The sequence below is a fragment of the Thermothielavioides terrestris genome, chromosome 6, assembly GCF_000226115.1.
Source record: "Thermothielavioides terrestris NRRL 8126 chromosome 6, complete sequence".
Lineage (NCBI taxonomy): Eukaryota > Fungi > Ascomycota > Sordariomycetes > Sordariales > Chaetomiaceae > Thermothielavioides > Thermothielavioides terrestris.
Window position 1 is genome coordinate 2953518 of NC_016462.1, and position 26847 is coordinate 2980364.

Genomic DNA, 26847 nt, shown 5'->3' on the forward strand with positions numbered 1-26847 from the left:
GCTGCACTCTGTGCAACACTGCCTCCTAACACGACAGATACGCGCGCCCTTAGTGTGTAAAAGGCCCCGCGTCAGCAGCTGCTTTCTCTTCCACCCGCAGGTGACACCGTCTCCGCCCACAGCGCAACATGTAGAAGGCCGTGCCGTCATTTGTTGGAGTGAGTAGGGAGTTATTGTACTACCGAACCGGGTCATCTGCGGCGCCGCGCCACAACGTCTCCAATCTGAATTCCAGTCTAGGAAGGCGTGTAGAAGGTTTCCAAGTGGCTTACGGTTAGACTGTGTGCTTCGGTGCTCCTAACGCGGTTAAGCTGTGGGACCGACTCGGAAATTGCCTTCGAGAAGCGATGTCCTTCCCATGCAACGTGCGACGACCTGGCAAATCAGGGCTGCAGATGGCCGTGAAGATCGGATGGGCGAGGGATCTTGATGTCTAAACCAGGGTGCAGCGAACTTCCCGCCCACTTACACTACCACCCTGCTCCCGCCTCCGCGGCAGGGGGCGCGGAATTGTCACCGCGCTGCTCCAACCTCAATTCTCCTTTCAGCTTGCGATCTCGCGTCCACCAAAGGACTCTGTATTGTCCCGTCTGACAGAGAGGCCTCAGAATGACTCTGTGGTTGCGTTGGACGAGCTGGCATATTGGAACTCCGACAACTGGACTCACACTGCTGGAGATGGCCAGGATTTGGATATAAAAGTTGCCATCAAACCTGCTGTCGATCGTTGCTGAAATCATCATCCTCACACTCACGCAGCTCACAATCCAACCACCTCGCCGCAAAAGCCGCGTCTTCTCCATCATCCTCGCATTCTTCTCGTTCCTTCTCAGAGTCACCATGAAGTTCGTCGTTCTCGCCGCCTTCTTCCAGGCCGTGGCCTTCTCGGTCACCAGCGCCTACCCGATCACGGGCAACGGCGTCAACTGCCGCTCCGGCCCCGGCACCAGCCACGCAGTCAAGAAGGTGTACGCCAAGGGCACCGACATCAAGGTGACCTGCCAGACCGAGGGCACGTCCATCAACGGCAACAGCATCTGGGACAAGACGTCGGACGGCTGCTACGTGGCCGACTACTACGTCAAGACGGGCAGCAACAGCTACGTGACCAAGAAGTGCTCGAGCGGCGGCAGCAGCGGCGGCAGCGGGAGCGGCAAGGTCCCGGGCCCCGTCGAGAACGACTACCCGTACAAGGGGAGCTGCGGCGGCGTCGACCAGTGGAACTACTACAAATGTCGTACGTTTCCTGCATTCTCCTCCCTCCCCCCCCCCCCTCCCCCCCCCCCGGACGCCCATAAGAGAAGTAACCACAATCAAAATGCGCTTTAACTGACATGCATCACTGGGCTGAATAGAATGCACGAGCTTCGTGGCGTGGCGCATCAATTCGCGGCTGGGCATCCACTTCACGAACCAGTACAAGGGCTACAACTGGGGCAACGCCAACACGTGGGACGAGGCGGCGCGCCACACGGGCGTCAAGATCAACAGCACGCCCGTGCCGGGCTGCATCGCCCAGACCAACGCCGGCAGCGCCGGCCACGTCGCCTGGGTCGCCGCCGTCGGCAAGGACACCGTCACCGTCGAGGAGTACAACTACGCGACAAGGGAGGGCTACGGCAAGCGGACCGTGCCCAAGAACTCGTTCAACTACATCCACATCAAGGTTTGAGTTCTTTTGGAAATGCGGTTCTGAGGGGGATGTAGAGGAGGGAGGATAAGGAGGTAGGGAGGGTTTCAACACAACTTGTTTTCTTGTGCTTTTGCCTTTCTTTCTGCTTCTTGTATTGTATCTAGTTTTGGAAAAATTGCTTGTTATAGAGGGATGGAGGAATAGAGTCGTCCTTCGTCGTCCAGTTTCCGCGACCTACGAGCATGGCAACCGTTTTCCTGGTAATCGTGTCGGCGGACGGAGGAGAGAAAAGGAGGCGCAACCTCGCGCGGAGTCGCAAGCGGCAAGATAGCAGCAGGCCAGTTCACTGTCCCACAGCTGCGACCACAACCTTGAGGATAACTTGTGTAAGCTACCGGAAAAAGATGTATAGCCCCAGCTAGAGCTGAGGGAGAAAAAGGATCGTGATCTCTCCCGCCGGGAATTGAACCCGGGTCTCGAGCGATGTCTGGGCCTGGTGGAGTCCGATGACAAGCTCACATACTGACCACTATACTACGGAAGACCTGTGGATGTTGACACCCACTGTAGCTTGGCGGCGCGGTATCCGCCGCCAGCCTTATCAGTTGCCAGCCTTATCATGTGTTGAATGATTTCCAAGTCTTTCCTTGACAGAAGTTCAGCCGGTGCATTCACTGCATTGGATCTTTTTTAGACCTTTCGATACATGATTGGCCGGTCCTGCTCCAGGAGCTGTACCAGCCCAGCAAATAATTTCGCCTGTTTGCGAGGTTCGCTATGGGTCTTGAGTGAAAGCCGAAGAATTGTCCGGCACTGCCCCATGCTGCTGTGGCATAACGAAGAAAAAGCCGTCGCACACCAAAACGGGGCACCGGGCTCGCTCCTATATCTTCCACGTCGACGAACGTGCCCAGGTAGAGATATGTGTATCTGAATCGTTGAAGCAAGTGAGCCAAGCCTGGGGTCGCGGGACAAGAGCGGGCCGGAAGTGTCCAGAGCCGTCCTCGTTTCGAACTTCCCCTTTCATCATAGATGCTTGGATTGCTCCGGACGCCCACGCGTCACATAATGGTTTGACTCAGTGCAGTCAGTTTGACGTGTGAAGAGATCTAATCCGTACCTTTTCAAAGAACTCAGCCATTCCGCCATCGGGTTGTCCAAACACAATCCTGACCGCTTGGAGGCGATGGGCTTGACGGGGGATTCGAGATGATCGGCTGCCCGTTCGGTGTTCCCAATGAGAGCGATACAGAGACAAACAGTACGATGACTTCGTGGGTTTACGACGGTGGTCCTGACGGTAATGGGCAGAATTTTCAGGTGAGCATCAGGAAATGCTTCGCGTTTAGACCACAGCGCCTTCTTGAGAAAGCTGCAGGACCCCGACCAAGCGGGGGTTGCGCGGCAAGGACTGATCTCCAGCTCTGGGCTGCCTCGATAGTACGGTTAGCCGAGGCGAGCAAACCGCATCGGTCCTGGGAGCAAGGCTAACCAAGCCCATGGGGCCTTGTCCAAGGCCTTTACCGTCAAAATGGAAGAGTCCCAATTTAATTTGCAGACTTGATGTTCCCGTCTGGGGGCCTGGATTCTTTTAGACTCCAGAAGATGGGACCTGGTTCTGTTGAAAGGGGGAAGGAACTGTCCTAGTCCGGAATAGTGAGTCGTACGAATAGCAACAGTGTCGATCAATCTCTCTTCAGGCAATTTCCATGATCTATCTGTATTGTATCTTGACTACTGTGGCGCACTACCTTGTCCAGATGCCTACATACCATAGACACGAGGCCTGCTTGACTTGTAATATGACTACCTAGCTGCTGTGTACCAGAGTGCAAACAGCACGGGATAGCTAAGAAGTTACACAGCACTAGCGTCAAGACGCAAAACCGTCAGTTACTGCCCCCGAGAATCAACCGAAGCTCCGTGTTTTACACCATTAGGCTGGAGTTGCAGACCCTGTTTAATTCTTTTACTGCTCGCTTTTTTACGCGGTCCACCTAGCCGTTATGTACAATGTCTCTCCAAGACCTCCCACTCGACAAGGCAAGCCTAATCGCCATTTCTCAACCCTGTCTGCTTCTTGCACAATGCCTCTAATCTCCTACAGCGTGTCACCGAGTTGCTGCAAAAACAAAGCCCTACGCGCATCGCTGTCTTTCTCCGAAAGAAATCGCCCCTCTACTCCCTAGGGAATGACGAGGTGCTTGCGAGGGCATGCTCCACCCTCGGTATCGACCCGGTAGCGAGCCGCGCTCAACTCATGACCATCTACAAATGGGACCGTCTGACCATCTTTGTGTTCAACGTCTGGTACGGCGACTACGACTGGGCTATAGCACACCACAAGGTCGACCTTCCCGTCGTCCTTGTCGATTATGGGAAGAAGGTGTCCACGACTAGAGTGTGCAGCCCGGAGTTTCGCGACGAGGTTAACCACTTCGTTGCGAGACAGCACGAGCTCCACGGCTGGGATAGCAAGCCGCCCTATCTGGAGGACCATACGCTCCCGGGCAACGTACCAACATACCCGAATCCTCGCTGCGTCACAGTCGTTGGGCCGGACGGCGTTGCACGCCGTCAAGTAAAGACGCCGCCGCCAGGGTCGACCTCCGCATACGCGTCAGGGGCTGGCAGTAAGGAGGTTCTGTGCCACACCAACAATGCAGTTCGTGAAGGTGGAGGGGAAAGCGGCTAATGAATGGCGGGCCTCTGTACCGGCGATTAGGAAGCTCGGCGTTGGCTCTGACGACGTGAACGGTGCTTCGTGGATGAGCAAACCAAATAAGGCCTAATCTTTTAACCCTAATCTTTTGATAGTTTAATGTCATTTGCGGCCACTGCAGGACAGCGTTGTTGTAGGTTGCAGTCAGCTAGGCTCTAGCCCCGAGGCCAAGCAATCCATGATGCTGGTGTTGGTACGGCGGATCCAGCTTGGGAACATCTCAAGGCTCTAGCGTAGGAGTGGAATCCAAAAGACCAAGTACGGATGCTCGTATAACAGGTGTCAGGTTCGCAACTGATATCAACTCAATTACCCCAATGCAGATTAGAAGTGCCTCGTTTACAACTTACCAGTTGTATGCACTAAATCCGAGCGCCTCCTTGGCGAAGAAGACATGTGATGATCTCGCGAGCCTCTGGGTCATCTACCTCGGCGACATCGACCGGTTCTCCCTTCCGTTGTCTCTCCTTCAGACCCAAGTCATCCCCAGCCAGATCCTCATTTGGGATCCTGCCAGTGTACAAGTGCCAGATGCTCAGACCGAGGCCATACAAGTCATCCTCACATGTAGGTGGTGCTGGGTCCCATCCCATCTGTTCACTCCTCAGAAGCCTATTCGGGGACTCATAATGCCAGGTTGAACCCCCCTCCCAGGCACGCTCGTCCTCGTCCACGTACCGGGCCGTGCCGAAATCACAGAGCCGGAGTTCGCCTTGGCTGTCGAGAAGCATGTTCTCTAGCCTCACGTCTCCGTGCACGATGCGCTTGGTATGTAGGCGCTCTATGAGCCGGATCATCTGGTGTATGATGTCGCGGTGTCGATTTGGCGGCAGGACCGCGGCCGGGGGCGGGGCCGGGACCCATGGAACGATGAGGGGGGTCGCGAGATCCATCGGAAAGCCCATGCAAATAATCTCGCCGTCGTAGGACTTGAGCATCACTCTTCCCCTGACTGGGATTGCGCAGTCGCCGGCCGCCTTCTGAAGTTCGTATTCTCGGTCCAAACCCCTGCCTTTGTAGACTATGCCCGGGCGCCCTTTGACTCTGTAGAGCATGCTGTTTCCTGTGATTGCGAGCTCCGGCGTCTCGAGTTCAAACGTGCTCATGTCGACGTCCGGCGGAACTGGGGGCCATGGCTCATTTTCGGGCGCAGCCATGTCCGTTAGCAAGAATTTAGACTTATCGATGATGAATCTGTGTAAGAGCTAAAAAGAGTGTGAAGAGGAGCAAAGCGGTTGCTCAGTTCTCCGACCGCAGGTGGGTTTGTGTTGGATGCGAAACGAGAGTCTGCAGTGTGTTACTATGCGGGCAGTGCTAAGGGCTGTCCTGACCCTCATGGGATTACGCGGGAACCAGCTGCGGTGAACTCACTATCTTCCCTGGGACTTGATTACCCAAGGACGAACAAAGCGGGGATTTCGCCGCCATCTTTGTTCTGTCGGTATCGCTGCGGTTGGACCCAACCCCAATAATTGCTGGAGCTCTGCAGCTAACAACTTACTTGTTGGCGGAAAGCCCAAAGCATGAATGCTGCATCCTGTCCCTCTAATCCAGACGCATGCTCTGCACCAACGACCGTTCTCTCCCAACCAACTCCCCACGCAGCAGACAAAGCAAAAAGTGCGGGACATCGAGACAGGGCTGCGCCCCGCTGATGAGGTCTCCGGGCCTGTTTCCAGAATTCACGCAGCTCTCGTGTACTGTGGTACTGGCAAGAGAGCTGCCGCTGTTCAACAACGCCGATTTCGCGACTCCGGCACATTGCTTCTGTGGTTCCATTTGGAACCGTCAAAGAAGCAAGTCGGCTCATGCACCGCGCCAGTCTTGGCGGGGCCGCTCAGGTCGACGAGCAGAAGCTCGACGTCAACGCCACCGCCAAATGCGCCCACTACGACTTTGGGGGAGCCGGGGGACCCCGCTACTCGCATCAGCCCTGAGCGCTGCGGCGCAACATGACATCGGTGTTCACTAGGTTGGTAGGTAAGGTTGTGAGTGGCCTTGAGATTTCCGGAGAAGAGGGGCGGATCATCAACAGGAACAGGGATGGCAAGACACCGCTCCCAGCCTTGACGGGCAGAGGTGGCCGGAGCTGACGGCTCATGTTTCACAGCATTGATAGGAGAATGCCAGGACCCCGGTCTTGCAGAAAGCTATTACCATGTCTGGTTAGTCATTTTCACCGGAGTTGAAAACGCTGGGCTAGTGCTCGTCCTGGATTGGCTGAGATGAATCAGATTTCAAGGCCTGAAATCCACACCGACGAATTTCCAAGTGGTTTTCAGGACTTTGAAAACATGGCTTCACATTTTTCATCACAACAACTTTTGGGCAAACAGCCGGTGCCTATTTGCCCTGAGAGCTCTGAGATAAAAGGGCCAGTGATCTCGATCACCTTGGTTGGGGTCTTGGGGAACAAACTCGAGGCGTAACTGACCGCTGGCAACACTCGGGAAATTGAAATACCTATCTTGGTAAACGTCGCCGCCACCCCACGCACTTGACAACACTCAACCATGTTACCGTTTCGCCCGAAGTCTGTAGAGGAGAAGCCAGACTCCTCCAATACCACGGCTCCTCTCACGGCCCGCAAGCACGCTACCACGGTGGTAAGTTAGCCGGGTCATCACTGAACATCGATTGCGCTGACCTGGTCTCAGGCTCCACCATCCATCCGAAACGATGACCCAGATGGCTTGGACGGCGAGAGATCATCTCAGCCTGTTGTCGCCGCGACTGAGATCGTGCCGATCGCCGACTATGCGGCACCCTTGGACGCCCCTTCTGAACCAGCTCCAACGTCGTGCGGCGAAACATTCTCCGCTCTCACAGAAGGCACCCCGCGGTCTCGTTGGACCGCCCCCCGGCCGGAAATTCTTCTCGGGTTCACGAATTTCATCGTTTACGACGATGCCACTCGCACCTTGCCTTTCGAGATTGATGGACACCCCGAGGTGTCGGGCTCTCATGCATCAAACCCATGTCCTCTTCCATGGCTGTACGAGTTTTCGTGGACTGACGGAGTCCTCCTCTTCGCTGGCGACCGCTTGAACAAGGCACTCAGCAAACCTAGTGAGCTCGGTGGTGCCACTTTTGGGGACAGTATGGAGCGGTCTGCCACTGCCTCCGTTTCAACGGACGTCATGACACGCAAATCATGGGACTCTGCAAACCTTGAGAGGGCTGTGATCGAGCGACAGCGAATCCAGGGGGAAATTGAGGAAACACGCGCCTTCCTTCTGAGACGTCTTGAGGCTCACTGGAGGTCGCATCCCCCGCAAAGATCAGGCAGGCGAGAAAAAGGCAAGGGTCCCGCCTATCAAGCGGAACAACGCCCCACCGCTCGGGCGTGCGGTCAGCCTTACGACAAGAAAGGGTTTGCAGGCCGTCGACACAGAATTGGCCAAGGATCCGGAGATGGGGATGGAGACGAGGACGAGGACGACAACAGCGATTCGGCCCCGACACCACCCTCATCAGCGCCACACGCACAGAACCGCTGGTATGCCTGCCCGTATCAAAAGTGGAGGCCGAAACACTACCTCTTCGAGTGCGGAACTGGCTTTCGGCGCATCACTGATGTGAAGACCCATCTACTCAAGAAGCACTTCGCAATCACCTGTCCTCGATGTTACACTACGTATGACGATGAGGATGCGCTCCGTCTCCACCGTCGCACAGCCTGTTCAGCAACACCCCCAAAACGCCGCGGCGGTGGCTGTTACATGAATGAGCGACAACGGGACACCATCAAGGCGCATTTCGGCGGCAAGAAGATGCAACACCATGAGCAGTGGGCGTTTCTGTTTCGGACCCTGTTTCCGAACGAACCATTTCCTGAGAGCATATACTTGCTTCCCCGGCAAGCGGAGTATCGAAACTTTCTGGAAAGATGGGTGCGGTCCACTCTCAACGACATCCGCTACCAGGCTTTTCTTGACGGCCCGCATCTCAACTGGAGCGAGCCGAGAGATACCCAGGATGCGGCAGTGACGGCGCGGTTTATCACGCTGCGGCTTCAGGAGGATTTTTCCGAGGAGCGCCTTCACGCAGACTTTGCAATGGCTCAGCAGGACTTTGAGACAATGGCTCAGCAGGACTTTGAGAGCTCCTCGTCTTCGGCTGCTACGGCCTCAGCGGGGGTCAACCATCCACCATTAACTCACGATGCCTTGCTGCAGTTACCCACCATCAAATGGAACCCGCCACTTGAGCCAAATCTTCCGTGGCTCAGGCCGACCGTGGGAGAGCACGCTGGTATTCCAGGGCTTCCCAACCTGGGTCCGACCTCAGCCTGTTCCAACAATTCAACTCTCTCGAAAGTGTCCGCCCCCGGCTTCGGCGACAATGCAACAACCTCGCTCATCGATTGCGGTGCGCTAGCTCCACCGAACGGCCAGCCTGGTCCTTCCAACATCGACAGCACTGGTGTCACTGGTATTCCTGGGTTCGATCTCCCAGGGCCGTCTTCGGCTGCACAGTGGGCTGGAGCTTGCCCACAGGCTGGATTTCTGGACCTCGATCCATCCCATCTCACCAATGCAGCAGCAGCACCCGAGCCGAGCGCGAGTGCCATAGCCGGTGTCGATGATTCCGCATGGCCTTTGACAGCATGGAATCCCATTGATCCCATTGCACAGGGCGAAAACTGGTCTTCTCCTGATGCTCCATTCGATCAAGGTTTCGGTTCGTTGCCCATCCTCGATGACGGCATGGTACGCGGTTGGTCAAGAGCAGGAGAACTGCAGAACATTTCAGAGGTGTTTAGGTTATAGACACCGGAGGTCGAATACTGGGCATTCGGAGGATACCATCTAGTTCCATGGGATTCATGTTCTCTCTCTTTTTGTTTCCTTTATTTAGAGATGGCTTGGTTCTGGCGCAAACCAAATCCTCAGCTCTGCGGAGTGCCTTGCCTTTCCCCGTGCTCCTTGCCCCTTCCCCTGGCTGTGTTTTCATCCATTATCCATAGGAAGCTGGCCTGCTGATGCGGATACTCACGGCCTTGCTCCATCCGGCGCCTCTGATTTGGTTATTAGTGGTTTGTTGCAGCGTTATGACACCATCCCGGCTGCGGTCGATGTCGCCAAACGGTCTGGAGAAATCTCAGGCTGAAGTAGCCACTGCTCGCGCACCGCGGCTCAGGACTACAAACGGGGATACTGCCTTGTAAGAGTGCCGGTACCTTACCTGTCTACCTAAGCAGCTACCGCCCTCAACTTGCGGCTCCGCCAGTGGTATCTGTGTCAGTGGCTTCACACTACACCCAACTCCTGGGAATCCGATGCGCCCGGCTCTGCTCCGTTTTTGTCCCGAACGCTAACATTGCTGCTGTATCACCGAAAATCAAAATATGGACACATGAGGGTTTGCCCGACCAAGCAACCGTACGCCCGCTTTAGCAGCCCAAAGCAGCCACCATCAGTCCACTACGTCCCATCCTAGTATTTCCCGCGACTACGACTCCTACTCCGCCTACCCAGCCACTCCCCATATCCATAACCCCCGCCACCAGAACTCCTCCTCCCCCCATGCCTCACCACATCGGGCGCAACCTCCTGCACCGGCACCACCCCAACGCTCACCCTCCTCGACGACCCACTCCTCCGCCTTCAACTCCTCCCTCTCGGAACGCGCAAGTCTCGCCGCAGGAGACGGCAGCCGGTCCCTCCCGCCGGTATACTCGGCACGCGCACCGCCGTACCAGCGCCGGCGGCCGGGCACGGGCACGGGCACGGGCTCCTGCTGCTGCTACAGCTGCCCCGGCGGCGCCCCCAGGGCGGTGCACGAGCGGAGGATCCACGCGAGCAAGAGGAAGCCGGCGAGGGAGCCGAGCACGATGCGGTAAGCGGAAAGCTTGGGAAGAGCTTTTAAGGGTCCCAGCCTCTAAGTGTCTATGTATACAGCTGAGCAATCAGGTGGGCATTGATGCTCCCCATGAGGCAACCATAATGGCTGGACAACCATTTATTGGCCAATCTTTGGCCATGACTGCCCGAGAGATGTTTCCTCGCGTCAAAGTGGTAGGTTTAAGCGATTTTGCGCTTGCAAGTATGTCTTTCCCGAGGGCGAGCATTGGTTGTCACGCAAAAAATTGGATAATTGGAGCGACTAGTGTCGTCTCTGCTCTGCTGACCGACAGGATATTGCCCGCCAACAAACGTTGCCTCTGGTGCGCGACACCTGGTCCGGTCCCGGACCAGATTCAGCGAGGTCGGAGAGGACAAACGAGCTCCCAAGACGTGATTGGCACCATGTCTCACGCTTTGGGCAGCCTCACTTCGACCAAACGTCCTTTGGGTTCTTGTGCAGGCAGGAGTCTAATTGGTCATTGAGATGCGCGCCGTTTTTTGTCACCCCGCTCGTCTTCCAAATTCTTTTCAGTTCACTCCCAGCCATCCTTCCAGCTCACCGGACGCTCCTCCGCAACGTCGTCGCCGCTTGAGAACGCGGATACCGCCGCTCTTGAGCGTCTCACCATTGTCTGACCGGTCGAGTTGACGAGAAAAAGATGGAGCCGGGAGTTGACAAGAAAAACATGGAGCCGCTCTCATGGGAGGAGTAATCAAGCCCCGCTGCTTCCTCACCTTATATCCGGTCTTGCTCATGATACGCAGTACTGACCACAAAGGGCATGATTAGCATCGCCTCGTCGAAGCCGTTCCGGTTTTCTGTTGGGCCGAACAAGCGTGAATTCAACGTCCACTCAGCCCTTGTTGCGCGACAATCTGGGGCGCTTGGCGTCCTGATCAACAACACGAACTACAAAGAGGCTCGGGGTGCCCATGCGGAACTGGAAGATGTCGACGAGCAGACATTCGTGTCGTTCATCCAATATGCTTATACCGACACGTATACCGACACGTATACCGACACGTATACCGACATTCCTCCCCCACCAACTGCGAAGGCGGATTACGATCCCCCCAATTATGACTCAGAGCAATCCTCGCGGTTTCATTATGGCAGGAAGAAGAAAAAGGCTGTAAGGGCTGCTGCTTCGTACTATTCACAGCCAAGCTACGAACCAGAAACCCAGCAATATGGAAAGAACGCCAGGCTGTGGGAGAGGTTCAAGAAGCAGGCGTCGCAGGGTTGCCCAAGCGATCCGCCGCCGATTCCCACCATGTCCGGCCCGGGTTCCCAGCGAAGCGGCGCAGAGTCCTTCCTCCATCACGCCCGTGTCTATGTCTTTGCTGACTACTACGGAATCTCGAGGCTGGCGGAGATGGCGTTGTACAATCTCGGGCAGGCTCTGGTTGGCTTCAATCTGCGGGACAATAATGTGGAGGAGGTCGTCGAGTTGCTGAAATTCTGCTACGAGGAGCCCAGGCCCGACCAGCTGAGGTCCCTGGTGCTGTTGTACGCGGCTTGCAAGGCGGAGAAGCTGTGGAAGAGTGCCGGCTTCCAGCAGCTGGTGGGCAAGACTGGGGATCTGTCGACCGATCTCATTGGGCGCTTGATGGATAGGTTGGACTGAATGTACCGGTTTGAGTGCAGGTGCTGACCCGGGATCGAGCCTTCGTGGGATTTTCTAGACTTGTTTCTCATCGACCTGAAGCTTCTGATCGTGTCTGAAGTCGGCCCAATTTCTTGAGGTGCGTCGCAAGGTACCTAGCCAGGTGGCCACGACGGCGCGAGATGGAGCCGTTGCAAATCCCGAGCCCATTGGCTACGGCGACGACGGCAGTATCCCCTCGCTGATCACCATATGCGCACGGGAGCGGTTGGTTTCGGCGACAACTATTTCCGTACTGTGGAACAGGGAAACGGGGTGGCTTTGGAGACGGTTGTGTAACGTCGAAGGTTAATACGAGGTCGTCTACACTATAATGGTGGGACTGTCAAAACTAAAAAGGTTGTCAGTGGACCATTGGATTGTCCATCACAGCGTTTTTTCGAGCGCTCGATCCGGTCATGCGGGCCGAGTCATGGAATTCCGGGCGTATGAGTTTCGAGATGTTCAGCGATCTTGCCAAGACTGCTTTCCATCCCTGTCTCCTTCTTTTGAGCCTCCGCGCGCTTAAAACCGGCCGGCGTGCGGTAATTAGCTTGAGTGACGATGAGGTCATTGAAGTGAGACCGCCAACGCGTGCCACTACATTATGTACCTTAGCGCGCCATGGGGTGGTGCCAAAATGATCATGGCCACCTTCTTCGGGGTGAGGGATTGTCGTACAGGCCGAAATTTTTCGCCTAGAAAACAAACCCATACCAGTCACTCCTTCCTAAACTAACCACCAAGCTGAGATATTTCCTCTAGAAAATGATCCCTTAAAGAGAAGATATTCTTAAGATACTCTTCTACATCAAAGAACATCCCTTTGGCTATATTGTGCTTTAAAGAGGGAGGGAGATTCATCTGGGTGACTTTCATAGCAATGGCTTCTAAAATTCAAGCTCACTTTCCAGCTATGTACTCGACTCCGTACTGGAAAACGGGTGGGAGCTCGTTTTGCCACCACCCCATGGCGCGCCATGGTACTTCCGTACTTAGCACCGTAGCCAAAAGCGGAGCCTCCCTTAGCTCCGTGCATGGTAGATAGGTGCCCAGTTAACCCCGCAAAGTCCGACACCGGGGAGGTAGCCACGGAATCATCGACTGGCTGCGACTGTGCTTCCCGATTAGGACAATGCTCTCCGGTTGGCCAGTTCACAGCTGGCTCGTCTCACTACTGCAAGTAGAGTCTGCGGGGTCTCGCAGCGTGGTCTCGATAGACACCACTCCCTGGCCGGATTAGGACACTGGTCTCCTACTGGCCCGCGTGAAGTGAGCGGAACTCCCCCAGCAAACCCTCTCGGCAGGTACCGGACGGCAGAATGCGACCCTATACGCCCCCTGGATCACCATGGCCTCGGGAAGAGGCTCGGAAACAAGGTAGTCTCTGTAGTCACCAGCGGTACGGCTTTAGCAGAAATGTCCGTGTCGGATCTTGGAATGCCGTTGCCCTGGCCAGCCTCCGCGGCAATCGAGCATATAAAGCGGTCATCTCTCCGGTGCCAGCAGTGCTGGACCTCAAGAAATCACACTGACAGACTCGAAGCCGACTGCCCAAACATAGCCTTACGCTTTCACCAGAGCCTCACCCAAGCCCCTCTTCATCTCGATTCTTAGCCACCAAAGACCACCACCATGTCCGATTCCGAAACCGACCTAATCCGCAACCAGAAGCACAACCTGCCGCTGCTCGTCACACCAGAGCTCTGCGCCGGCAGGACGTACATCGTCACGGGCGCCAACACGGGCCTGGGCTTCGAAGCAGCCAAGCACCTTGCCAAGGTCGGCGCGGCCAAGGTCATCCTGGCCGTGCGCAACCAGGCCGCCGGCGAGCAGGCCAAGCGCGACATCGACGAGGCCGCGGGCGCGGCCGGCAGCAGCAGCGTCGTCGAGGTGTGGCAGCTCGACTTGGCGAGCTACGACAGCGTGCGGGCGTTCGCGCGGCGCGCCGCCGCCGAGCTGGACCGCATCGACGCGCTGATCGAGAACGCGGGAGTCGCGCTCGGCGCGCGCGAGATGGCCGAGGGCCACATCAAGTCCGTCACGGTCAACGTCATCAGCACCTTTCTGCTGGCCGTGCTGCTGCTGCCCGAGATGCGCAAGAAGGCGAAGCTGGTGGCGGACTGCCAGCCGAGGATCGTGATTGTCGCCAGCAGGGTCGGGTTTATCCAGCCCATGGAGCTGTGGGAGAAGATCAAGGACGACCCGATCAAGGGCATGGACGCAGAGGATTTTGTGCCGTTCCGAACGTTTGTAGCGCCTTCTTCTTCTCTGTGCTTTTTTTTTCTAACACGAGAGCCCTGCTGTGCTAATACTCGCACCGCCCAGCTACCCCTTCTCCAAGCTGACCGAGATCTTCGCCGGCCGCCACCTCGCCCGCGAGGTGGTCCCCTTCGAGAAGACAGGCATCATCCTGAATCTCGTCTGCCCGGGTTTCTGCGTCACCAACCTCGCGCGTAACGCCCCGCCCAACATCAAGCAGGGCATCCGCGAGCAGCACGAAAAATACGGGCGGACCGCCGACGACGGCAGCCGCCCGATCCTGCACGGCGCGGTCGCCGGCGTCGAGAGCCACGGCAAGCTTCTTCATTCCTGCGAGGATGGCGAGTGAGTGGACCACCATCATGCTTGTATTCACCCGAATGTGCGAGCCCTGGGCTAAATCAACCCGCATCGCAGGCCCGACGTCCCCGACTGGGTGAAGAACGACCTGGAGCAGCAGAAGCGCGTGTGGGAGCTCGTTGCCAAGGAGCTGGAGGCCGTCGAGCCGGGCAGCGTGAGCAGACTGCAGGAGGTGGCCTAGATTTCTGATGCAGCACGCAGTCAGGATTGCACCTTGCGTAACCTAATTCTGTATCCACTCCAGTCCGTCCAGTCTAGCTATTTCAACAGGCGACTCTCAATCATCTGCACCACCCGAGCCTGCACCAACCCCCATGCACCGGTCCCAGTGCCTCCGTCCGGCGGACCCATGCAGCGCATCCACCCACGGAAACCCCTCCAGCACGCGAGCTACACTCTCCCAGCTGCCCAGCCCCAACCTGCCCGCGATCATCCTCGTCGTCTCGACCAGCAACCTATCATCATCATCACAGTCCACCTCCCCAACCTCACCCTCACCTTCATGACCATGACCACCGCCGCAGCCACCGCGCCCCAACACGCCGCACGCGACCCCGACAAGCACCATCCACAAAACAACCTGCATCTCCCAGCCCCGATCCTGATCCTGATCCTGATCCCCATCCCCATCCCCATCCAATTCCCGAACCTGATCCCAATTCCCAACCTCCCCCTCCCCTCCCCTTCCCCGCGCCTGTACCCGCGCCCGTGCCTGTGCCTGTGCCTGCGCCTGTGCCCGTGCCCGTGCCCGTGCCAGTCCCAACCACACGGAAAGCACCACCCGCGCAGGCGCCCGCACCCACGCCCACTCGCTCGCGCCGGCCTGGCCGCCGCTGCCGCCAGTGTGGTGGGTGGTGCCCACCCAGAGGAAGCGGGACACGAAGGCTGTTAGGCCGATTGATACGATGGATGCGGCTTGTTCTGGTGTCAGTGTCGCTGTCACTTGGGTTGGGGCTGGGGTTGGGGCTGAGGTTAGGGCGCGGTTGGAGGGGAGGAGGGGGTTTGGGAGATCAGATTGGGGTTGGTTGGCTAAGGCGAGGTTCTGGTTAATCAAGTTGGGGTTCTGGTTGGGATTGAGATCGAGGTCGAGGCCAGTTGCGTCCTGGGCGGAGGCGGTATCGATCTCGACGACGGGAGATGATGCGCCGGTGGTGTGACTGGCGGCTGTTGTTCCGACCAGCGACGACAGCGCCTGGACGCGGTAGGCCAGCTGGATGAAGGTGTCGTGGACAGCGTCGCTGGGCAGCTTGGTGGTGCTGCGACGGGGCGGCGAACTTGAGGTGGCCGCGGCGCGGAGGAGGCGGGCCGTGTGCGCTGCGTCGCTGAGGAGGGCGGCGAGGGCGGGCGGGAGCACCGATGCGAGTTGGGCCGTGGCAGACGCGCAGGGGCGGTGGTGGTCCGGCGGCAAGGGTAGGTCGAGGATGGTGCGAGCGCGCGGGATTGAGGCTTCGACCTCGCGGACGGTAAAGCGGGTGGGCGTGCCGAGGTGGAGGGAGCACTCGACGTCGGCTCTGCAGACGCAGACTCAGTGGGTGTGTGAGAGCGGGGGGGTGGGAGATGGTGCCTCAATGCGTACCGGAATACTTTGCGGGCCCAGGTAGGGTTGCTTCTTGCGAAGCCGCCGATGCCGCCGCGCATCTCAACCATGCGCCGCACGCCGTCGAGATGCAGCCGGCCGCGGTGGTAGGACCCCTGGAAGCGCTCGTACAGCGCCAGTATCATCACCACGGTCACGTTCTCGTCGGCCGCGGCGTTGCTGCCGGACAGCCGGGCGTTAACGAGCCGGAGGGCGACGCAGAGGTGGCGCACGCGCGCTGCCGTGCTATCCTGGCTGGGGGACACGGGCATGCTGGGGAATGCGGCCATAAACACGGCCATCGCCCCGTGGAAATCTGCCGCTAAGTTAGTCCTGGAGTGCGGGGACTCTGCGAAGGCAGTGAGCAGAGCGGATGGTTTGCTTACACGCTTCATCCCGCAGGATCGGCACGATGTAATTTGAACGCGGCTCCGAGGCGTAGTCGAGAACGTCGTCCAGCTCGGGAGGATGCCGAATATTCGCGAAGAAAGAAATGGCTAGACGGCAAGTCGGCAATCAGACTCCGGCTACTACATGGCAGTACCAGGTTTTCAAGGAAGGCCAGGTGATGCTGGGATGCCCACCTCGTTCGAGGACGCCCAGGCCGAGGGACCGCGCAGTGAGCTGCACATGTGCCGGGAGCGAGCTCAGGAGGACTGACGAGCCACGAGGAAACGGGGCGGCTACACTGGCCTGGGCGGGCGGTGATAGTAATATTTGCCGATAGGCAGATAGCGCCGTGGGCGAGCTGGCGGTGGCCATCAGCGCTTCCTGCGCCTTCTTCCTCGACGGCCGGGTGAGCTTCCTGCCGGCGTTCCGGCCCTTGGCCACATAGCTACGGATCTGTCTTCTCGTACGCCAGTCGCCAATGTCGCGGCTGTCGATGAACTCAAACTTCATTCTTCATTCGCGCAATTTACTTGTCGAGCAGCCATGTGCAGTCGCGGTTTTGCATACATAGGTAAGCTTCGCTGCCTGTTCGATTCGGGAGGATCTGGGTGTGGACAAGCAGGGGCTGGGATGGGAGCTCGGAAGGTGCCCAGTCAGGTAACCTTAAGTCCGAGAATTTCTCGGACTTTGGGAAGTAGACTGATCAACTGCACTACCAATTCCATGGCGCTGTCGTAGATGGAATCATCAACTGTAGTCTGCCCGACATTAAGGCTGGGAACATAGTGCACACTCCATGAGGTTGGCGTCACGAACTCGCGTTTGTCATATTGCAGGGAACTGGCAAGGCGCGGTTCTGAAGGGAGGTCATTGGTAGTAGTAGATTGCAGTTGGTTGGAACAAGGCGAGACGGTAAGGATTGTGAGACTATATACAGCTGGAGATACCTAGGTATAAATGGAAGCTCTGGTAAGCCCCCAAGAAGGGTTTCACCTGCGTGCCAAGCTCTCGCACAGGAATGGGTAGGTATTTGCACAAGCCCATTCCCTGGCTCACCACACGTTTTCCTGTCTGCATGAGTCTTCGGTGCTCACATGCATACACGCTTGTTGAACACGAACGTAGCCCACATTTTCCATTGCCACGGCACCCGGTTTCCGGTAGAGGTAAGAAGGTAGCAACACTTGGATAGGGAGGAAACGTGCAAAGCATTGGAATCAAACTCATCCTCGGCCCGCAGCCCCTACTTCTGTGACCTGTCGCAGTGCTCTCAGGTATCCCGTTGATGATCGCCGTGCATTTCGAGAGTCTCCGCCGCCATTGAATTATATAGCATCATGCTGTCTAGGTGCCTTTGAGACAATCATTTGCCGCCAGTGCTATTCGTGCCAAGCTGAGAAACAATCCGATGAAGTTTCTCACTGACGGTCACGTCACTGACATCGTATACCAATTTCAACAATATGGAGGCCGATGTGTCTAGCCCGAGAGGGAGGTGCAGGGGGCTAGATGTCGAGGCGCTGGCTAAGCTTCTGGTTGGACCCGCGGCTAGCCTGCTGACGGTCTATCCATTGTCAGCTCCGTTGTACGCCTTGCAGTGACATTATTCCCATCTCTCCCTAAAGGAAAAGGAGGTAGGGGAAGGGGCGAGAAGAGAAGAGGGGAGGACGAGCGCTAGGGAAGAAAATGCCTATACAAGCCATACAAAACATACAGGACCGTGCTCCCCGAGGCAGACTGGGGAGGGTTGACCATTGTCGAGGCGATGGACCGAGGGCGCTTGGCAGACATGTTGGGGGGGAACAGTAGTGAATAGAGACGTTCTAATGCTATAAGGAGATGAGACAGAGAAGAGGGGGTCTTGGTCGATTCCATGATCGGAATCCAATTGCCTTTATACGTCGGCCGTCCAGAGCAGCGCGACTCTCTCATGTCCGCCCGTTTGGGTGTTCTTTTGGACAGGCTCTTGTACTTTTGCGGACTATTGATTAGGGCCAACTTGGGGAGTCCAGGCTGCCAAACGTGATTAAGAAAGCGGTTCCGAACGTAGCACCACATGGTGCCTTGGCTGGCGGTCAACTGCGGCGATGCAGGAGCCCTGAGCCCCGACGAGGACTGTACTTTTTGAGAGCGACCGAAGTGTCGACTTCCAGGTTCTACTTCGTTGGGTTTCACACATTGCTGCTGGCACCGCTGCTTGCAAGACAAAAGGACGAAGTGGGGCACCGGGACCTCACCCACCAAGTAGGTAGTGTATAACTGTATGCCGCACTATGCAGGGGGATGGGGACGACGGGACAACGCCGATCAGCGACGTCTGGCATGGAAGTCGAGCAAATCAGTGTACTTGTACAGTGCCCCCCTTGTTTGTCCGTTAGCGTGGTACTTGGGTGGAATCACGAGAAGCACTCCGATTCCCTCGAGCTATCATGTACCTACCTAGCCGTCTTAGCAAAGAATAGACTAACCGCTAGAGAAAGTCGGTGGGCACTGTAGCCTCTGCCCACAATGCAGCTTCTTTCAGTGCCTGGCAAGTTAGCTAGATAGGGTAATTGCGTTCACTCCGCTGCTTCACTATGCCCGACATGCCTCACTTGAACTTCGAGTCTGGAGAGGATGAGGCCAGAGACGGAACAGGCGGGTCAAAAGGCCGACTTTGGTTGGCTGCAGCCCCCTGTAAAAAAGTGGGGGTAAGAACCAAACTAGTAGTGTACGGATTATAACACGCAAACAAGCAATGTTTTGCAAGGCGTCGGGGGCTCGCGCAAACAACCTAGAAGGAACGGGGCCAGTTGGGCGAAGAGCTGCTGGCCCGGGGCGGTTGCAGAAAAGTGGGAATTTCCGCCTCTTCGACCTCTTCCGGGGGGATCGGGTGGGTCGCAGGTTTGGCTTCGCCCACACTAACGCAGTGCGATGCGGTGGAAAAACACCACCGTCCCAACACACGGCCCCAGGTCGAAGAGGCTGCGCAAGTACCCACTTTTCCGCAATCGCCCTAGCCAATGAAAGGTCGTGCCAAGGTTGGAAATCCCAGATTAGGTACGTACCAAGGTAGGGAAATCCCCGATTAGTATGTACCAAGGTTGGGAAATCCCTGTGCAGGTGTGCTCTTTTTGGACTCATGCTGGAGGAGGCACTGATGTAGTAGATGATAACCATCACGTCGACAGCCTCGATCGATGCGTGTGCTGAAGTTAAATATGTAGCTCATGACCTCTTGTTCTTTTCCACATTTCTCTGTGATGCTCCGACACCAAAATTTCTGGGAGCAGCCGAGCATTGACCATCCAAAATGCCGCCGGAGAGGCTGTCCCGACCTCTTGACTGGAGAAAATATGAGGATGAGATTCTCGACCTCCTGACGAACTAGCAGAAGACCCTGCGCGAGGTTATAGAGCACATATGCGCAAAGCACGGCTTCTACGCAACGTAACTACATCATCCGTCGGCCCCAGACGTTGCTCCTCCACAGCGTTAGCTAACTAGTCGCCACAGAGAGAGACAGTACAAGTATCGCTTTGGCCAGCTCAAATACGTAAACAGCGACGAGTGGGCCCTCATTGCCGATGAACTCCGGCGCTACGCCGCTCCCGGCAAGAAGACGGTGGTCTACCTCCAAGGCCAGCCGTTGCCGATGGAGCGCGTCAGTCGCGGGATCGCCCGTAGCCAGAAGAAAGGCTCCGCCTCTCGGGTCCAAAAACGGATTCCCGATAGCAAGTTGGCATAGGATGGCCCAACCCAGCTAGTCCACGGTTGCTTATAATAGATCCTAGCGAAACGGAAGCCCCTGGATGCAGCCAGGATCACCTTCCGAACGCCGTCCCCAGCGCCCCTCCCGACTAGCGGTTGCTCTCTAGAAACAGGCAACGGACCGAACGGGCATACCGTGAGGGATGCGTTTGCCGCCTCTATGCCCAGCTTGCTAGTTGGAAGCTCTCAGCCAACCGGGGTATCGCCAGGATTGGAGGGTGGGGCTGCCGCATGGCCGATGCAGGAACCGCCATTTGACTGGCTCGACGACGCCGGCATGGTGGTTGTGGGCGACACGTGGGACGAAATCGGTACGTACAGTGCGACGCTAGGAGTTCTAGGCTTACCGAGTTCTGTCGTGCACGATGCTTGACCTTGGAAGGAAACCTGCAAAAGCAAATATACTCGCCTGCTACTGCTGAGTCTAGGTGGTACCCAGAGCTCTTTGCGCAATCGAGCTGGTTTGACGTGTGTAGTTAGAAGAGCGCCTGACGTCTCACGGCTAATCCTGGTTGGCATCTGGTTGTCAGTAGTACCGTGGTGAATGGGGATGAAATGACTCAATTGCGCTATCTGACATACTTGCACAGCCTCTTTTTTTTTTTTTTTTTTTTTTTTTTTTTTTTTTTTTTTTTTTTTTTTTTTTTTTTTGGCTTCCCGCCTGCTCTCTTTAACCGACCACCGAAGCAGGTAGCTAGTCCATCAACTTCATTCGCGCGCACGAGAGGGACGTCGCGCGTCCGCAGCGTCCCCGCCATCGTTCGCGGTCTGGTCGGCGAGGGCCTCGGCGAGGCGGCCGGGGAATGACTCTTCAAACCTCCTCTGCGCGGCCTTGAGTCTGCACATCATGGCCAGCGCCGTCACCAGAGCGCATAGCAGAACTACTCCGATCGCCGCGAAGAGAATAGTGACGAAAAAAAGGTCCCCGTGCGGGTCCCGTTCCGAGCCGAATGGGGATTCAAAGCGAGCCGCGAGGGGGTGGGCGAGCGCGGCGGTCGGCGTGAGCGGAGCCATCCTGGACTGGCTTAGCTTGGTGGATGGAGGCCACGGGCGAGGTGACCTGTTACGGCACTAGGATGATGGTGCAGCTGGTAGTCGTGAGGGCTAAGTGTAGGTTGAGCCGCTGTTGTTGGTTGGGCTGGGGTTGGATGAACGATGGTGACGAAGATGGAGGACGGAACAGATGTTATATAGCTTGTTTGTCACGTCTTCCCACAAAAAGCTGATTTGATGCTCGGCTTTGGCAAATTAGTTCACGAACAATGCCCTTGATGGTAGGTTCGGCTCAGGTGGAATATTTGGTTTTAATCTGTGTCGTCATTGGTTGTATCGATCTTCGACATGGGGTCGAATGGACAGTCCTTGGTTTCCTTTGTTCTTGGACAGCCAGCCATGCCTGGTACCTGGCCATGACGGGCTGAACAACTCTTGGAGCGCAAGAGAATCAATCGCCCTGACAAGCACCATGAGCCACTTGTCGAAGTCAGAAGGCAAAACGGTCTCTGGGATCCAAGACGTTGGGGATCAGCGAGTTTAAGGGCGGTGGCGCAGACCGTTAAGCGCACAACTGCAACCACTTGCGTCTGAAATAGCCGGGATGGTAGATGGCGAACAATGCCATTTTGGCCGATTGAACACCTCTAGGTCTCTATTTGGGTATCTTGACGGAGAAAAAATCCCGTCCCTTCATTGCCGAGGACATAGTCTCGATCCCAGTCTCTAAAAGGCTTGGGTGGCAGCCAAGAGCGGGCGGCTATAGTTAATCCTTCCAGGCTATCCGCTATCCTGACGACGCGCCTCTCCGCCGCCCACACGCTCTGTGGGCAGCTCGGGCAGCTAGCCGGACACGGACATCCCTCACGAGCTCCTCCGACCGTACGGCTCGAAGGGAAACACAGCGGCGGCCAGGCCCATGGCAACCAGCAGCGCGCCGCAGATGTAGATGGGCACGGGCGTGGACGTGTCGGCCACGGTGGCAATCACGGCGGACAGGATGCCCATGACGCGGTTGCAAGCGACGGCGACGCCGTTGCCGGTGGCGCGGTGGGCGCTCGGCAGCACCTCGGGCGTGTACGCATACAGCGTGCCGTAGTAGACGTTGAGGCAGAAGCCGATGGCGCACGAGAAGCCGACGTCCTGGGCGGCGGAGCGCACCGCCGTGTAGGCGAAGAAGAAGGCGGCCGTCATCAGCGCGCCGATCAGCATCGTGTACCGCCGGCCGAACAGCGGCAGGTTGCACATCCAGCCGGCCAGGATGGGGCCGAAGATGCTGCTGATGTTGGTCAGCGCGTAGTTGCGCCACGAGTCGTAGGTCGAGACGGAGAGGCTGGCGCCGCGCGTCGCGAGGTAGGTGGGCAGGAAGACGTAGAAGAGCGGGTAGGCGAGCCCGACCATGGCCCACGAGAGCCAGATCATGACGGTCGACAGGCCGGTCTTGCGCGTCGAGAACAGCCCACGGAGGTGGATGAGCGTTTCGGCAAACGAGAAGCGGTTCTTGCTGTGGGCCGTCGTCACCACTCCGCACGCCTCGAGCTGCTCGAGGGTCAGGCTGCATGGGCGGTTGTACTTGGCGGCCAAGGCCTGGAAAGTGTCGACCACCTTGGCGTCCTCGCCCAGACCGAGAAGGTACTTCGGCGTCTCTCTCAGGCGGACTACCGTCAGGCGGAGGATCGACATGACGAAGACGAGGGCGCCGCTCGTGAACATGACGTATCTCCAGCCCATGTTGTTGTCTTTGGTGCAAGTATCGACCGAGGGGCAGTTCCACTTCTCAGGGACTGTATAACATACCGTTAGAGTCAATCAAAGTCAGCCACGCTTATATTACAGCCGCACGCACCCAGAAAGCCCCAGGCGAAGAAGCCGGTGATGGCCTGGCCGAAGCCCCACCAAGCAGCCATGACGGTTACCATCCACTGCTTGTCGCCAGGCAAGAATTCGAGGAAGACGGTGGTGTCCAGCACGAGGTTCCCGCCACCGCCGAAGCCGATCAGTGCGATGAAGACACCCAGCGACGCCCAACTCGGCATGGCACCGGCGATGATGGCGGAGGCGGAGCAGATCAGGAGGGACAGGTTGAAGGCGTAGCGGCGGCCGATGATGTCCGCGCCGAGGCCCCAGAACAACGCCCCCGAGAGCATGCCGGAGTACACCGCGATCGTCAATGCCTTGGCGTACCCCACCTCGCCAAACTCGGTGAAGGCCGGCGTGGCGATGACGGACTGCAGGAGGAGGATCAGTGAGTCCACGGCGTATCTACGCTCGTTAGCTCGGCCGAAATCCGGCGTTTTGAGGGAGAAATGGTGCTTATTTTATTACCCAAAGCCATTGAGGAAGAACAGCTTGGTGTGATAGGGCGTCCAGCCGAGCTCGTCAATAGCCTGGACGGGGGCCGTTAGTAGCGGCGACTGAGTCCAGTGCCACGCAAGGATCGGATCGCCCTCACTCACGTTGTTCACCAGGTGCATCTTCCGGCTCATGGCGGGGTCCAAGTCGTCCAAGGCCAGCACGTCCTTGTTGAGGGACGACTCCTCGTCGCCGCTGTGCACCGAGACATCTCGAGGGGCGTCTTTGGCGTCATTGCCGCGCGACTCGAGATGGGGGCCCTGTTCCACAGCCATGGCACTCAAGGTATCGCATGCGCGCAATATCGGAGCGCTTGACTACCGATTCGGTCGCAGAGGGGCGGAGTGACGCTCAAGAGCCGCGCTTAAACCCCACAACGGATTGGTATGGAGGGAGTTAGGACGGAACCGTTGTCCGGTAAGAGGTGCAATGGATCAAACGATGACGGGTGCCGAGGTCATCCAAAGCTGCTGGATGATATTCTGGGGCGGGATAGCGAAAGATGAGGGAGGGGGAGGGGCTTCGAGAATATCTACCCGTGGACGTGGGGTTGAGTTGGAGGGTGAGCAGAGGATCGGGACGCTGGAGGCATCCGAGGCAAATCCCGGCCTTTTCAGGGACACCTAGCACCGCTCAGGATGTTTCGGCACGAAGTTAAAGGGTGCAGAGGAGGGGAAGGGGACCCGGCGATCGGCAGAAAAGCACGCGGTCAAGTACCCCATCGAGAAAGACGGCCAGTCGGTGCCCCTCCACCCCACCGCCCTTTGTCTGCAGCCAAGATGCTCTTCCCAGCGCGGCGGTCCACTGGTGACGCGAGGATCAGCCATTGAATGCCAGGGCTCAATGGGCACGCATTTCGCATTGGCCATGTGCTTCTTCTCAGGGTCTCCCTGACATCATAGGTTGGCCCGGGGTCCACTCCAGGAACCCCTAACTGCCGTTTTGGGCCGCGCCCGGGAGCGCTGAGTGGCTGGTCGTTGCCGCTCGTTCCGCCTCTGTAAGCCGAGAATGGGCCCCCGTGGGCCGCTGATTGGACGTGGCGCCTCCAGGCTTAGGGCTATGGTCAGGACCCTGAATGGCCGCAGCACGAGACGAACTGCCTCACCTGCAAACTTGGCAGTGCGCCGAACACTGCGTTAAGAGAATTTGGCAATGCAGCGATTCTCCTAAGACTACTGGAGCATGATTGCGCTTCCCAGAAGCGCTCAGGGGTTCAGAAGCCTATCAGATCGGGAGCCGGAAACCGAATAGAACTGTGCAGCAAGTATACGCAATGTGATTACCCGTAGGTATGTATGTATTGACCGGCTGTGGCTCGGCGTCGGACACGCCAAGCATGCATCAAGTATGGACAAGAAGAGAAGATGCTATTTACAGAACCCAGGCCAGGTTGTCCCGACACGCACGGGGCGGCGTTCACTGGCACTGGGAGTACCTATTCAACAATGTGAGTTAGTTCTTCCCCAATCAGGACATCGGGAGCAACTCGGGAGCAAAGGAAATGTCTCGGGAGCAACTAAGAGCTACCCGAAACCGCAATGGGCAAAAAAGAGCTCAGGTTGTCGTACCAGTCGTTCAAGTACTTGCACGTGTACGGGGCCGCGCACGTCGTGCAGCCGCTGTAGTTGATGCCGCCGCACTGCGCCCACTGCGAGGCGGTGCAGCCGCCGCCGGCCGAAGAAGTCGGGGTCGCCGCACTGGTGGTGGTGCTCGAAGAAACTTTGGTTGTCGTCGTGCTGCTACCGGGAGCACTGCTGCTGCCATTTCCACCCGAGGGGGAACCTGTTCCCATAGCCATTGCGGTTAGATAACCCTGCCGGCCGCACTTCTACTTCAACAAAATCCCGGGCATGCGGAACTCACCAGGTCCGCTGACCGAGGTCGTCAGGCTGCCGCTCTCGATGTAGACGCCCGAGAAGTAGAAGTCCTCGGTCGTGTCGGAGTAGCCGGAGCGGGGCAGCTCGAGCACGCCGACGTGCCAGTCGGCGCCGTTGCTGCTGGTGCTCACGCTGACGGGCGCGACGACCCGCACCAGCGCGTCGCTGCCGGTGGAGTGCCAGAAGCCGACCGTGTTGGCGTTGAAGTCGATCTCGTACGCGACGTTGTGCCACACGTCGGCCACCCACTCGGTGCTCCACTGTGTCTGGCCGCTGACGCACCACCGCAGCGACGTGTCGGACACGCCCGAGGCGCCCGACAGCAGGCCCGACTTGAGCTCGGTGAAGTGGCTCTCGAAGAAGGCGATCTGGTGCTCGCGCGTGGTCGCCGGCGCGTTGGTGTCCTTGCGCATCAGCGAGAAGTGGTAGTACACCTTGCCCTTGTTGATGGCGGCGCTGGTCTGCGGGATCAGCTCGGTCCGCCGCATGTTCTGGCCGTTCCAGTACGACGTGCTGTCCAGCGTGATCTTGGCGCCCTGCTTGGAGCCCGTGTCGGCCGGGTTCTTGTAGTCCGGCGACAGGTTGACGTAGGCCGTCACGGGGGACGGGCCGTGGATGTAGTACTGGTACGGGCCGACCTCGTTCGACCACGACCAGTTGTTGAGGTCGGTCGAGGATGAGAGGTCGTTGAACCGGCCATCCCAGAGGATGGTGCCCGCCGAGACGGACACGACGCCGGCGAGGAGGCTGGGCAGAATCGAGAACTTCATCCTGGCGGCAGAGAGGGCTGGTCGGACGATCGAATTGCTGACGAGGACCGGAGGGGGTTCGCCATCAGCTTATAACGGGACGAATCGTCAACAACCAACCCCCCACCTCCCCCGTCTCAATCCCTTTCTTTGCTCCCGCGTCTTGGGTCGTCATGCTGCTCTTCCGCGGACAGACCCGTCCGACTGGCGTAATTCCAGGCATCCAAGCTCTGGAGTCCGCTACGCCGGCCCGCCTCGAACGCGGGCTGTGAAAGAGGTGGGCGTTCAGGGTTGCAATCTGGCGGAAGGAACCTGGAAAGTATCCCTTTTCGGTCCCGGTTGGTGGTTTCAGCGTGGTCTTGGAGTGGAGCCTCGCCGGCCTTGGTTCCGAAAACCAGGGCAACCAGGGCCAGTTGCGCCAATCAGCGCGGCGTTTGTCTTGTTTCGGTTCCGCGGAGCATGACGACAGCCCGCCGTTGGGCCAGCGCGCCTGGAAAAACTCCTCAAATTTTCAGGTCCCGCCTCAGTGCAAGAGAGGTACCGAAGGAAGTGTGCTGTACAGTACACTATATTGCGAGGCCCACACCAACCAGCCGTTGCCCTCCGTCTTTCCGGGTCACATCTGCGGAAGGAATTCCAGGTTGTCCCTTTCTCCCGGGCGCGGGCTTCCATCGCCTTGAAGAGACGG

At 57.7% G+C, this 26847-nt stretch overlaps 11 protein-coding genes and 1 non-coding gene across 12 annotated transcripts; 6 read left to right on the forward strand and 6 right to left on the reverse strand.

The window, feature by feature from the left end:
• The first annotated feature begins 684 nt into the window (after positions 1 to 684).
• THITE_2171711 (uncharacterized protein) lies at positions 685 to 1855 on the forward strand. Its single transcript, XM_003658101.1, has 2 exons — positions 685 to 1237; positions 1356 to 1855. Exons 1-2 carry the CDS (start codon positions 841 to 843, stop codon positions 1670 to 1672), a joined length of 714 nt encoding a protein of 237 aa, XP_003658149.1. The 5' UTR covers positions 685 to 840; the 3' UTR covers positions 1673 to 1855.
• Positions 1856 to 2081: 226 nt separating this feature from the next.
• Positions 2082 to 2177, reverse strand: THITE_t150. The gene has a single exon. It is a non-coding gene; the product is annotated as a tRNA-Asp (tRNA).
• A 665-nt stretch (positions 2178 to 2842) lies between these two features.
• On the forward strand, positions 2843 to 4328 carry THITE_2133107 (uncharacterized protein; the record flags this gene model as incomplete). The annotated part of the gene is made up of 4 exons (XM_003658102.1): positions 2843 to 2953; positions 3262 to 3289; positions 3499 to 3521; positions 3741 to 4328. The coding sequence occupies 4 exons, from the start codon at positions 2843 to 2845 to the stop codon at positions 4326 to 4328; spliced, it is 750 nt and encodes a 249-aa protein (XP_003658150.1).
• A 479-nt stretch (positions 4329 to 4807) lies between these two features.
• Positions 4808 to 5488, reverse strand: THITE_2011569 (uncharacterized protein; the record flags this gene model as incomplete). The annotated part of the gene is made up of 1 exon (XM_003658103.1): positions 4808 to 5488. A coding segment is annotated over one exon (681 nt), but the record flags the coding sequence as incomplete, so codon positions are not given.
• Positions 5489 to 6868: 1380 nt separating this feature from the next.
• Positions 6869 to 9127, forward strand: THITE_2148412 (uncharacterized protein; the record flags this gene model as incomplete). Its single annotated transcript, XM_003658104.1, has 3 exons — positions 6869 to 6961; positions 7013 to 9067; positions 9101 to 9127. 3 exons carry the CDS (start codon positions 6869 to 6871, stop codon positions 9125 to 9127), a joined length of 2175 nt encoding a protein of 724 aa, XP_003658152.1.
• A 1859-nt stretch (positions 9128 to 10986) lies between these two features.
• On the forward strand, positions 10987 to 11832 carry THITE_2058639 (uncharacterized protein; the record flags this gene model as incomplete). Its single annotated transcript, XM_003658105.1, has 2 exons — positions 10987 to 11337; positions 11404 to 11832. 2 exons carry the CDS (start codon positions 10987 to 10989, stop codon positions 11830 to 11832), a joined length of 780 nt encoding a protein of 259 aa, XP_003658153.1.
• Positions 11833 to 13485: 1653 nt separating this feature from the next.
• Positions 13486 to 14653, forward strand: THITE_2059810 (uncharacterized protein; the record flags this gene model as incomplete). The annotated part of the gene is made up of 3 exons (XM_003658106.1): positions 13486 to 14099; positions 14179 to 14457; positions 14530 to 14653. 3 exons carry the CDS (start codon positions 13486 to 13488, stop codon positions 14651 to 14653), a joined length of 1017 nt encoding a protein of 338 aa, XP_003658154.1.
• Positions 14654 to 16047: 1394 nt separating this feature from the next.
• THITE_2020265 (uncharacterized protein) lies at positions 16048 to 16948 on the reverse strand (the record flags this gene model as incomplete). The annotated part of the gene is made up of 3 exons (XM_003658107.1): positions 16048 to 16364; positions 16435 to 16545; positions 16633 to 16948. Coding segments are annotated over 3 exons (744 nt in total), but the record flags the coding sequence as incomplete, so codon positions are not given.
• A 2782-nt stretch (positions 16949 to 19730) lies between these two features.
• On the forward strand, positions 19731 to 20561 carry THITE_2133112 (uncharacterized protein; the record flags this gene model as incomplete). The annotated part of the gene is made up of 4 exons (XM_003658108.1): positions 19731 to 19747; positions 19934 to 20081; positions 20205 to 20499; positions 20530 to 20561. The coding sequence occupies 4 exons, from the start codon at positions 19731 to 19733 to the stop codon at positions 20559 to 20561; spliced, it is 492 nt and encodes a 163-aa protein (XP_003658156.1).
• Positions 20562 to 20896: 335 nt separating this feature from the next.
• THITE_2133113 (uncharacterized protein) lies at positions 20897 to 21202 on the reverse strand (the record flags this gene model as incomplete). The annotated part of the gene is made up of 1 exon (XM_003658109.1): positions 20897 to 21202. The coding sequence occupies one exon, from the start codon at positions 21200 to 21202 to the stop codon at positions 20897 to 20899; it is 306 nt and encodes a 101-aa protein (XP_003658157.1).
• Positions 21203 to 21790: 588 nt separating this feature from the next.
• Positions 21791 to 24179, reverse strand: THITE_64605 (uncharacterized protein). The gene is made up of 4 exons (XM_003658110.1): positions 23638 to 24179; positions 23507 to 23568; positions 23028 to 23443; positions 21791 to 22965 (listed from the first exon to the last, which is right to left on the reverse strand). The coding sequence occupies exons 1-4, from the start codon at positions 23806 to 23808 to the stop codon at positions 22046 to 22048; spliced, it is 1569 nt and encodes a 522-aa protein (XP_003658158.1). The 5' UTR covers positions 23809 to 24179; the 3' UTR covers positions 21791 to 22045.
• A 501-nt stretch (positions 24180 to 24680) lies between these two features.
• THITE_2124663 (carbohydrate-binding module family 1 protein) lies at positions 24681 to 26532 on the reverse strand. The gene is made up of 3 exons (XM_003658111.1): positions 25397 to 26532; positions 25102 to 25315; positions 24681 to 24968 (listed from the first exon to the last, which is right to left on the reverse strand). Exons 1-3 carry the CDS (start codon positions 26178 to 26180, stop codon positions 24950 to 24952), a joined length of 1017 nt encoding a protein of 338 aa, XP_003658159.1. The 5' UTR covers positions 26181 to 26532; the 3' UTR covers positions 24681 to 24949.
• Between the last annotated feature and the right edge of the window lie 315 nt (positions 26533 to 26847).